The sequence below is a fragment of the Mangifera indica genome, chromosome 7, assembly GCF_011075055.1.
Source record: "Mangifera indica cultivar Alphonso chromosome 7, CATAS_Mindica_2.1, whole genome shotgun sequence".
Classification (NCBI taxonomy): Eukaryota; Viridiplantae; Streptophyta; class Magnoliopsida; order Sapindales; family Anacardiaceae; genus Mangifera; species Mangifera indica.
The window spans coordinates 10,522,334-10,534,468 of record NC_058143.1 but is presented as its reverse complement, the minus strand read 5'-3'; the positions used below and the strand labels follow the sequence as shown (position 1 = coordinate 10,534,468).

Sequence of the window (12,135 nt, the reverse complement as noted above, 5' to 3'; positions counted from 1 at the left end):
ATTTGTTTAAACATATTATTTTATTTCTTATAATTATTTTAAAGTCATATAATATTGTGTGGCCTTTACCAACCCTTCCTTTGGCTCATATTGGAATTGGTACATTCAAGGAAATATTTTGTTTTATATGTCGAATTATATGATCCTTCAAAGATTTCATACTATCCATTCAAAACTATAAATCTTTGAAATTTTACCATCCAAATACAAATAGAGATATTAAATAAATCACGTAAATGAATATTAAATTTGATTTACCTTCCTAATATTTGGGGGCTATTAGCGTATTGGCTATATTATTAAAAGAGAGGGAAAAAATTAAAAAAAAAAGGTAAGCATATTTTTAAGACTTCGAAAACCTTCGTAATTGTCAAAATAATTAATTGATATAATGCAATAAGCAATGCTTTAGTCATGGGAACATCACTTAAAACATGTTTGTTGGAATAAATTGTCGAAAGCATTCTAGCCGATGGATTATGGTTGATGATCAGCTCTATGGTCATGATCTAAGGATAAGTATTGACCCTTTCTAATAGGCCAAAAGACTTGTTCCCAAGGTAAATGTAGTAACAAACTCAGACCCACTAATTTTTAAATCTCAAACGTTCACCTATAAACAAAAATATGTTTAAAAACCCAGTTAAAGTTAAAGACAAAATCATTATTTAATACAATTTTTAAAAATTAAAATTTTATTATATTCCCTCCCCCCCCCCCCCCCCCCCCCCTCAAACCCCTAGTTAGAAAACTAACCATTTTTTCCACCAAAAATTTGAAAAGTAATAATTTTTTCTCTAAGATTTTGAAACCATTGTCAGAGATAACAAAGTTCATAACCTTCGGCTATGTTGGCTCTCTCTCCTAGCTTATCTCTTTCTGCTGATCAAACCCTACCCATAAACGACATTGATTTCTTCTAACAAAGACAAAATTATCTTCATCAAAGTATCTTTATGTCAGACAAAAACACTCTAACAAAGATAATTTCATTTTAATCGGAGCAAATCAATATCGTCAGTGGGTGGGAATAAGTCCGTAGAAGGAGATAAGCTAGAAGAGAAAGTCAATACAGTTGGAGACGATGAATTTCGTCATCTTCGATGATGGGTTTAAAACCCTGAGGGGGGAAATTATCATTTTTTTAAATTTCAAGTCAAAAAAATATTAGAGTTTCAAACTGTGAGAGAAAAATATAATAAAACTTAAGTTTTTAAAATTTTTTTTGTCAAATAATGGCTTTATTCTTAATTTTAACTTAGTTTTTTAAACCAAATTTTACTTATAAATGGAAGTTCGAGTTTTTGAAAATTAGAGAGTATGAGTTTGAGATTACAATTACCCTTGGGTGGGAACTTTTGACCTTTCTAGTATAACAAAGATGACATTTACATTTCTTCATAAATATTATTATTATTTTATAATTCAAAGTTTTAAAATAAATAAATTATTAAAATAATAATAACAACACCAACCATTTGACTACCTCAAATTTATACTTTCAAACATTAACCAAAAAAAAAAACACCGCACTCTCCACATGAATAACCGAATTCCTTGTTTGTTACCAACTATACTCCCATTATTTTCCTAAAATGTCAAAGCCAAAAAGGCAGTTTCCTTGTTTTGATATTTACTATTTATTCTTTTGGACATAAAGTATTTTAATCAATAGAATTTCAAAAGGTAAAAAGGCATTGACAGTTTAACACTGCCATAAATAAGAGATCAAGAATATTTTCTTTTTAAAATGTTCGTTTTTTCCATTAAAAATCCTTATAATCAATTTTATTAAAATGTATAATATTTTCTTGGTTTTTTTTATTTGACATTTCTGAAATACTAGTGTTTATATTTTTCTATCGTAACTTTTGTATATTAGCGTATTTATTCCGAAAAACAAACCTGACTTAAATTGCATTATTATTAATGACTTCATTCCTTTATAAGTCAACTACATTCATCAAGTATACATTGCTTTCTCTGACATTTAACGATAATAAATGCAAACCTCACAAATTTGAAGCACTTATACTTTATTCCAAAATTATAAATTGATAGTATTTAGTAATGCTTTTAAAACCGGATTACATATTGATTCGGTAAAAAGGATACTCTGATCAAACCAGAAATCGAATCGATTAATCGGTGAGTAGATCGGCTAATTATTTAAAAAAAATTTATATAATTAATCATTAATTATATGAGAGAAATTAAAAAAAATACTACAACATGGACCTGTCTATATATTTTTATCATATTTTTTATACACATAACAAATATACTATAAAAAGTGCATAGTTTCAAAAATACCCTTGTGATGAGAAAAGATTAAGAACCATACAATTGTTCTGTTCGCACATGAAAAGAATTTTGCAGGTGATTCTCTTATGTAAAGTAGAAGAATTCCTGCAAAACACATTTGTAAGAAGTCACGTTTTGAATATAAAACCCCAAGGCTATTCACCTTCCCCATAGTAATAAAAAAATCTTCTCCCTTTCCAAGCCTCCAACAACTCACTTTCCAAGCTTATCCCTTTCAAAGCCTCCACAATGAAGAAGAAGAAGCCAACCCGTGAAGAAGAAAAAGCACACCGAGTTTTGTAAGATAGTGTTTTCTACTTAGATTTGTTTGCTGCGATTTTGTTGATGTATTTTATAAATTTTCGTGTTTGGTGTTGGTGTATAAATAGATCTATAAAAAAGGGGGATTTTTGTTATGTTGATTATGTAGCTTGGGTATGTGATAATTAATTTTGATTTGGTTTTAGTTGATCTAAAGAGTTGATTGTGATTTGGCTGGATCTGAAAATTTTGAAGAATAAACAAGGCAATATCCTGAATATCGCCTTGTTTATTCTCATTGCCCAATACGTTTTTCTAAATGCAGAATTCATTTTGTTTTACATATATGCTTTAATGTTGATCATAAATAAATAAAAATTAAAAAGATAAAAAGATAAGCTGCTAGTTGGTGCAGGTTTGGGGTATTTGTTTTTCTTTCTTTTGTTTTTCCATTTGTATTCCAAGAACACCGAATCAATATCCTAGATGAAGCATACAGGTTTCATGAAGCATATAAATTTAATGTACAAATGACTATCTGAATAAAAATGGATGTTGTTAGTGTCATAAACCAAAAATTGACAATAATGCAATAAGAGATATTTCAGACGACTTGTTTTAGCCAATTCTTAGGTTTAGAGAAGACTCGTTTTAGTGTCATTATGATGCATGCAATTTTTTTTGTTTAATTAACCGAGGGCAATATGATAAATAACTATGGTTCCGAATAAACGGTATGGAAGTACATTTTTGGCTAATAGAGTTTGCACTTGTCATTGGTCTTTTATTCAAAGATGGCATTAATGTGTCGCACTACATGAACTACTTAGGAACTCTTAGATTGATGCTACAATACTTCCCAGGGCTTAGTAGATTATTACGGTATCAAAACATCAAGGGGTGATTGATGACTAGATTTGGGGTGACAATGATGAGGGTGTCGTAAAGTTTGTTGTTTTGAATTTAGCGCATTCCTTCTTTTTGGGGGCAGACAATAGAAACGTGGAATCCAATCAAATGTTGCACCTCATTGACGATCTAGATGCATTTAGTCAGTATCCATTGAGTCTGTTATCATGGAATAAGACAATAGACTTCATGTGGTGGGTATAAATGAAAGATATGAGTATTGTTTGCAGAAGTATTATGCATACACAAGGCCACCCCTTGTTGTCAATTACTTGTAATAAATATGTGGACATTTGCCTAACTCTGATCAAATCTCAGACGATTACATATTTTGCCTATAAATCCTTTGAAATCAACATTTATCTCCTTCCCACCTACATATTTCACTACATTATCATCACCTGCAATCCAATTCCCTCTAAAACGAACAATAAATCTGGCTTTTTCCATTTTTACTTATTTGTATTGTCAAGCAAACATTCAAAGTTTTTGTTGAAAAATGAGCAAGCGAGGTTGCTGATTAGATGGGATCTCACCTATAGTCAAGATCCTATCATTAATTATATTCTTTCTAGTATACAAAAAAGCAAACTACAAATATTATTTTCAGTGAACATCCACGTCCCATTTGACCTACCAGTCAGTACTCTAACTCCTTTAACATACACATATAACAACATTCAACAAACAAAATAAAGAATAAATGTTACCATTTTTACAAATTCTCTAATTGCATTACTTACTAAATTTTATAGTAAATCAACTACTTTAATATACAATCTTTGGTTTACAACTATTACACCAATAAATATAGAAAAAAAGGGGTATAGATCAATATTAATTTTGATTAGGATAAATTATCTGCAAGATCTTTGAAAATATATTTTGTTTTTTCAGTGTTGAAAAGAACGTCTGTTGCTTGTGTTTATAAAAATAAAGATATGAGTAGTTTTGGTATTTAATTAACAAATTGGTATAATTGTTAAATGAAAAAATGTGTGATAAAACTGTATAGATGGACCCCAAAAGTGGTATTTTCTTAATATCTCATTATATAATTTGACTTATTTAATATTAAAATAAGTTTAGTTTGATGGTATGTATATATTCAAATGTGATAAATAAGGTTTTGAGTTTAAGTTTCTATAATGAATTTTTGAAAAAAAATTAATTTTTTATATTGTCGAGTCAAATCTAATTTTATACTCAATTTAACAAAACAGTTTAAATAGTTTAATTTAAATTAATTGGGTTAATTTTAAAAATGGTTTTCAAACAATTTAACCAATTGGATTGATTTGTCTGATTTGATTTTTAAAACCAAGCTCTTTAGTATTAAAAAATTCAATAAAATCCAACAAAACCTCCGTCTTTTTATAGGTAATGTTAATAATAAAATATTTTATCATATGATATAATAAATAATTATCACACTAGATCCATATTATATTAAATAGTAATATTATATTTATATATTACTCTAATTTATTTATGCAACTTAATGTGATAAACTCTTAATGATTGATTTTGAAAAATTTCAAAACAAAAAAATCCCCCCAATTATTTGGTAAATAGTTTCTCCATGCAGATAATAAGATTTGTGTGAAAGCATGTTTTTATTATATGTAAATTAACGCAAAGAAATAAATAGGGGCATGAAGGGAATTAAAAAAGAAAGAGTAAGTAGACATTTGGCTCCTAAATGTTAACGTCTTCCTAAGTTTGCACCAACCAAACCAAAGCCCCATCAAGATTGATTTCTGTTCGTGGTTGTATCTGGCAGCATTCTAAAGCCTTTAATTTCAAGCGAAAATACTAGCCAAACTCTTCGAAATTGTCCTATAAAACAAAAACAAAACTTCCCTTTTAGCTTCATTTCGTGGGTTTTGTTGCATTGATCCCTATGGCGCGCAAGAAGATCAGGGAGTACGACTCCAAGAGGCTCCTTAAGCAGCACTTGAAGCGCCTCGCGGGTTTTGATTTACAGATCTGCTCTGCTCAGGTTGAACGTTTGTTCATTTTTTGTTTATTTCTCCATGTGAACTTGTCTATGTGTAGTTTGAAGTCTAAGTGTGTGGAAGTTTGTGGAAAAGCTGAGATTTGATGTTGGTATTGTGTGGAATTCGTTGATTTTGATGATCACTGAGTGGGTTTGAAGTTTTGAGATGGTCTATTCAGCGGAAGAATTTTCGTATGCATTGCGTCCTTGTGGTTATGGATGTTTAAACTTTGTAGTATTGATAGAAATTTGAGATTTCATCTTAGTATTTAGTGTCATTGATTTTGATGATCACTTAGTGGATTTGAAGTCTTAAGGTGATTGATTAGTCGGTAGAATTTAATTATGTGCAATATATGATTATGTTTTTATATATTCAACTGTGTAGTATTGATAGAATTTTTGAGATTTGATCTTGGTATTGAGTGAAATTATTTATTTTGATGATCAGCTGGTGGATTTGAAGTTTTAGAGTGATTTATTTAGCGGGAAGAATTTGTATTTGCAATGTATGTGATGCTTCTGGAAGTTTGACTGTGTACCGTTGGTAGAAAATTTGAGATTTCATCAGGTTTTTAGTGTGAAATTCATCATTTTGATCATCATTAAGTGGGCGTGAAATTGATGAGGCAGATGCTGAGTTTTTAACACATTATTTATTTGTAAGTTGTATTTGCCTGTGTGTGAATGTGTGCTCATATTTTTGTATATGTTGCTGTGTACTATTGCTAAAAGTGTCAAGTTTCATCTAAGTATCATTTGTATCTTTGTGAGAAAGTTATTTAGCGTTTAACATGATTTTGGTTTTTTTTTTTAATTTAAAATATGTCACTAGGATTTTATTTATGTCTTTGATGGTTTCTTTCATAAGTGGTGATAATTAGTCTCTCTGTGTCTTTGTGCCCAAATAACCAGACTTGATTATAATTTCTTAAGTTTTAGATTAGTTGGCCGAATTAGGATTGGATCGCATGCGTAGGACCTGACCAGGTTGTTGTTTGAGCAAAGTTAGGTTTTCCTTTTGATGTTATTGTGTTGTTCTGTATACAAGGTGAGATTTAGTTAGATATGTGATTAGGCTAACTAAAAAGTGGAAGGTACAGGCTTTAAGAGATTCAACTTATGTTTTTTCCGTTTCCTTAGGTGCTTTAGCTTTTTCTGCATAACAGGAAGAAAGGGTTCTGCTGCATTGGCATGCAAGAAACATTTGGTTTTATAACAACCTTAATGAATCAGAAAAGTGAAAATTTTGTTTTCTCTTTATGCCTCAAGAATGTAAATTTAGATGAATTGAAAAATCAAATTGAAATGTGATCATGAATACTGCTTTCTCTGGTGCCATTGTGATTTCTCTGCTATATTTCTATGGTGTGTATAAGTTTTGGTATCTTTTACTGTAATCGAGTACTGATATTGTCATTGAGTTCACTCTGTTGTAAACTTTACTTCTTTCAACATATTGAAAAATGTAGTAAATTTAGACTAATTATTTTATTTCTTGTTTAGGTGACACAATCTACAGACTTCACAGAGTTAACAAACAGTGAACCATGGCTTTCATCCTCAAGATTGGTTGTCAAGCCTGATATGCTTTTTGGGAAGCGTGGGAAAAGTGGTTTGGTAGCTTTGAACTTAGATCTCGCTCAAGTGGCTGAATTTGTAAAAGGACGCCTTGGCACTGAGGTGATCAGTCAATCCCATAAAACAGAGATTTCTCACTGTTATTTATCTCATTTCATTAACTTGTGAATTGAATTTTATTAGGTCGAGATGGGTGGTTGCAAGGGACCCATAACCACTTTCATTGTTGAACCATTTGTTCCACATGACCAAGAATATTACCTTTCAATAGTCTCTGAAAGGCTTGGCTGCACCATTAGCTTCTCAGAATGTGGTGGTATTGAAATTGAAGAGAACTGGGACAAGGCATGACCAAAATTATTATTTTTTTTTTATGGTTGCACTAGCTTATTTTACATTATTGATGTTTCACATTGCTCAAATATGTAGCTTGAGAACTTGATCTGTATCTGGTTTCTGATTCGAACAGGTGAAGACTATATTCCTTCCAACTGAGAAACATATGACACTGGAAGCATGCGCCCCATTGATAGCTACACTTCCTTTGGAGGTGAATTCTTTTCCAAGCTATTTACAATTTCAACATAAGTGTGTTTGGAGATATCAAACTGAACTTTCGTCCTTAATAGATGTAATATGATAATTGATACCTTTTGTCAAATTGATATTAGCATCTCTAATGTCCTTGGATGCCAGAAACAGTTGGCCTTCATTCATATTTCTCATGATTGAGGACCTTCATTATGCTCTATCTACCATTCAATGCATTCTCTTTCAGTTGTATAGATTTATGCACACCTAGTATTCTGCTGACTTCAGTTCTATATTATTTTAGGTTCGAGGAAAAATTGGTGACTTCATAATGGGCGTCTTTGCTGTATTTCAAGGTATGCAAAATTAAGACCTTAAATCTTCCATTCATACTTGTGGGATGTTTGGTGTACCTGTGAGATCACATTGTGGAAGAGATTAAGAATCTTCTTTCAAGTTTAATCTAGTTGTTTATGTATGCTGATTTCCAGTTAGACCTCATTCTGGTGGGAAGTTACCATTGAGGACAAGGTTTTTCTAAGCACTGGAAGAAGTCATATGCAAAATTATTTAGGGATCATTAACATACAATAGCTATTAGCATCATCAATAGGATTTTTGATGGGTAAAAAATAAATAAAATTTAATTGAATATGTTTCTCTACTGATGACTAGAAGAGAAAGAGGGAGGGTTACTTTTTGTTCAACTCTTTATGTTTAGAACATGTTAAATTCACCAGTGTTTTTTTTTTTTTTTGGGTAAGTAATTAATTAAAGATTTCACAAGTATGGTAAAGACTCGAACCCTGAACTTCTCCCTAGAAGTTTTAATGTTCTACCAATTTTGCTAATCCCTCTAAATTCACTAATTTTCACTTCTTTCTTTAATCTAATTTTCTCTGTAGATCTCGACTTCAGTTTCATGGAGATGAATCCCTTTACATTGGTGAATGGGGAGCCGTATCCACTGGATATGAGGGGAGAGTTGGATGACACTGCTGCATTTAAGAACTTTAAGAAGTTTATCTGTTTCTTAGCTTTTGTATTTTCTGACATGCTACTGTCCTCAGGTATATTTCATTGAGAATAATATCTTATCTAAATAACTTATGCTTTCAGGTGGGGTGATATAGAGTTTCCACTGCCTTTTGGAAGAGTCTTAAGCTCAACTGAAGGCTTTATTCATGCATTGGATGAAAAGGTAATAGCTTACATGCTCCAGTTCATAGTTGGAATTTTGCAGCTGCACTGCAGAAGATTATGTCTTCATCCTATTTTTGTTTCGAATCACAGACAAGTGCATCTTTGAAATTCACTGTTTTGAACCCCAAAGGACGTATATGGACAATGGTTGCAGGAGGTGGTGCAAGTGTTATTTATGCAGACACCGTAAGTATGCTTGGATATAATAGAAGTCATTGCTCGTTCATCTTATCTCTTGCCATATTCTGTGCATAACGAGGGCACTCTCGATAGTTGTGATTGTAAGGATTTATATGTATTGGTCAAATTTCAAGAACATACTCAATTCTGGTTTTATTAGGTTGGAGATTTGGGTTATGCATCAGAGTTAGGCAACTATGCAGAGTACAGTGGAGCTCCAAACGCGGAGGAGGTGTTGCAATATGCCAGAGTCGTTATTGATGTAAGAGATTTATAGCTTTCACTTGTTTTTTTTTTCTTTTCAGTGCCCTGATTTCTCCAAGTTTCTAACCAATCTTGACTTCTTTTTCTTTGGTGTTGCAGTGTGCCACTGCAGGTCCTGATGGCCGGAAGAGAGCCCTTCTCATTGGAGGTGGCATTGCTAACTTCACTGATGTTGCTGCAACTTTCAATGGAATTATTCGAGCTTTGAGAGAAAAGGTATGATCCAGTCAAAATCATATAAACTGCGTTCCACTTATAGTTTCCCTTCATTACAAGCTATCGGACTCACACCATTCTTACTCTCTGCTCCTGATAGGAATCCAAACTAAAAGCTTCAAGAATGCACATTTATGTACGAAGAGGTGGTCCAAACTATCAGATTGGTTTGGCCAAGATGCGCACCCTTGGTGAGGAACTAGGTGTACCTCTTGAGGTATGCAATGAGCTTCATCTAAGTAAAAAAATGCTAACTACTCTCAAATTTTCTTTGCTTCTAAAATTTATTTATTTATTTGTCAGGTTTATGGCCCGGAGGCCACAATGACAGGAATCTGCAAGCAGGCAATTGATTGCATAATGTCAGTAGCATAATTTTACAATTCTTAGTTAAAGGTTAGGCTAGAGGAGAAAGCAACTCTGCTTTAGGCCATTTTCTTGGAGGGTGGTGTTGGATTTTTTTGTATTGAGCAATTCTTTTGAACTCTTTATATTTTGAGACAATTTTCCTGAATAAAGCACGTACCAAATTAGTGAATTTTGAATACTCAATCAAAATTTTTGTGGGTATTTGATAGTGTGATTAAATAAAGAGGTTTAAACTGATATATAGAGACAGGATAGAAGATGGAAATATCGATTAAAACATTAATAATATGGTTGATATAACTTTTGAACTATTTTTTAAACATAATTACTATAAGTTTTGATTTTTTTTTAAGGGAAATACTGAACTAATCTTGCAGCCTTGCAGGGAATCTTGAAATAATGCAACTCTTGTGCAACTTTGCAAGCGAATATTACAGAAAGTCTTTGATTTTTGCAGATGAATATTTGCAGGTGAATCTTTGCTTCTAAGATTTGGCCTTGTATGCCAAAGAATCTCTTGAAACTTAAATTTGGTCTTGTGTGCAAGAGAATCTCTTGAAACTTTGTGGTCTTTGTAGGAGAATTTATTTTACCAACTTGCTCTGTTTCTTGATAAAAAAACATACTTTAATTAATTTGCATCAATTTACGTGAGATTTTCCTTTTTTATAGAATTTTGTGATTTGTTTTTTATCTCTTTTGTTTTCGCCTCTAAGATTGTTAAGTTAATATTACATCCTTTAAGTAATTTTGAAAATAATTTTAATCCAATAAATAACATTTGGATAAGTTCAAATAGTGAGAGATTTTTGTATAATTCTCTCAACTCCAAAATTTTATCAAATCTTTGATAATCTATGTGGATTATGAACTCTATATATAATATAGTTTTATGATGGGTGAAAATGCTTTCATACCGACGAAGCCCAGAATCTAAAGATTATTTCCCCTTTTTAAATTTGTGATAGATTAAAATCTCTACTCCAAAATAATTTTTTCTTATGGGAAATTATATTAAATGCCTTAAATTAAGGGGGTCTAAAAAGATTATCCAAAACAATTAGGTTTAAACAAAAATGCCCTCTTTTTATGAAATAACAAAACTGCCCCCATATATAAACCAAGAATTTTACGCATTTTCCCCGTTATTTTCCCACGCTTTCACTGTACAAAATTAAAGAATTTTGTGTCTCCCACAGGCCTTCTATGGGTGAAGCGATTTTTGTCGATTTTCATGTTTTTTGACGACCAAAAATTGCAAAGAAGATTAGTACATCTTCCCTACTCTTATTTGAATTAATTTATTATTAAGATTATTGAGATTTGAAAGAGATTTTGAGGATTGAAATTTTAGGGTTCTGATTTTAAACAATTTATAAAATGTTTTGATTTTTGGTTGTTTTGGTTAAATTTCTTGAGGGGTTTTATGTTATAGGTTATGTAGATTTGATTTGTGTTAAAATCGAAGGCAGAAACAATGATTTTTTAGTCAGAAAATGGGTTAGAATCACTGGTACTCAGGTCCGTGGGAACAGTGGATCTCATGGACCAAATGAATTCTCTCACGAGCAGCAGAGATCGCCCATGGGTTGGGGGGGAAGTTAGCTTTTTCAAAATTCTAGGGACTGGGGGAAGAAGGGGTAGTTTGCTAGGGGTCTTATTGAAATTTTTCATCAAACTGTGGACTAATGCCATGAAAACCATGGGTTGGGGGGAAATTGACTTTTTTAAACTACAGGGCTCTAAGAGATTAGAAAATTGTTGAGGGAAAGTGGAAAAATTTTGGACCTGTTTGCAATAGAATTTTTTTAAAGGGGTAAATTGATATTTTTCATATCTAAGGTTTTTAAACGTGTAGTTTTTTTCAAATTTGATATCTTTTTTTTTTCCTATTTTAGAGTTTTTCGATATATAGTTTTTGTATTTAACATTTGGTTTTTATTTTTGTGCCTTTTAGGCACATTTTACAATGTAATAACAAAATTTTAATCAACATTTCATTATTTTAGGATATATCAACTTGTACTTATAGATTTTTGAACGATTTTTCGATTGTTGATATTATTAGATATTTCAACTTATAGAATTTGAATTTCAGTTTTGTTTTTTCAAATTTTGTCATTTTAGGATATATTGACTCGTATTTTTAGATTTTCGAATGATTTTTTGATTATTCACATTCTACGATATTTCAACGTATAGAATTCAAATTTTAGTTCTGTTTTTTCGAATTTCTTTATTTTAGGATATATCGACTCGTATTTTTAGATTTTTGAATGATTTTTTGATTGTTCACATTCTAAGGTATTTCAATATAT

The 12,135-nt window shown here is 31.3% G+C and overlaps 1 protein-coding gene across 1 annotated transcript; it reads left to right on the top strand.

The window, feature by feature from the left end:
* Positions 1-5,153: 5,153 nt before the first annotated feature.
* On the top strand, positions 5,154-9,986 carry LOC123220055 (ATP-citrate synthase alpha chain protein 2-like). The gene is made up of 12 exons (XM_044642051.1): positions 5,154-5,476; positions 6,980-7,156; positions 7,238-7,399; positions 7,524-7,604; positions 7,890-7,941; positions 8,491-8,605; positions 8,705-8,786; positions 8,879-8,974; positions 9,129-9,230; positions 9,332-9,448; positions 9,549-9,665; positions 9,752-9,986. The coding sequence occupies exons 1-12, from the start codon at positions 5,378-5,380 to the stop codon at positions 9,821-9,823; spliced, it is 1,272 nt and encodes a 423-aa protein (XP_044497986.1). The 5' UTR covers positions 5,154-5,377; the 3' UTR covers positions 9,824-9,986.
* The last annotated feature ends 2,149 nt before the right edge of the window (positions 9,987-12,135 follow it).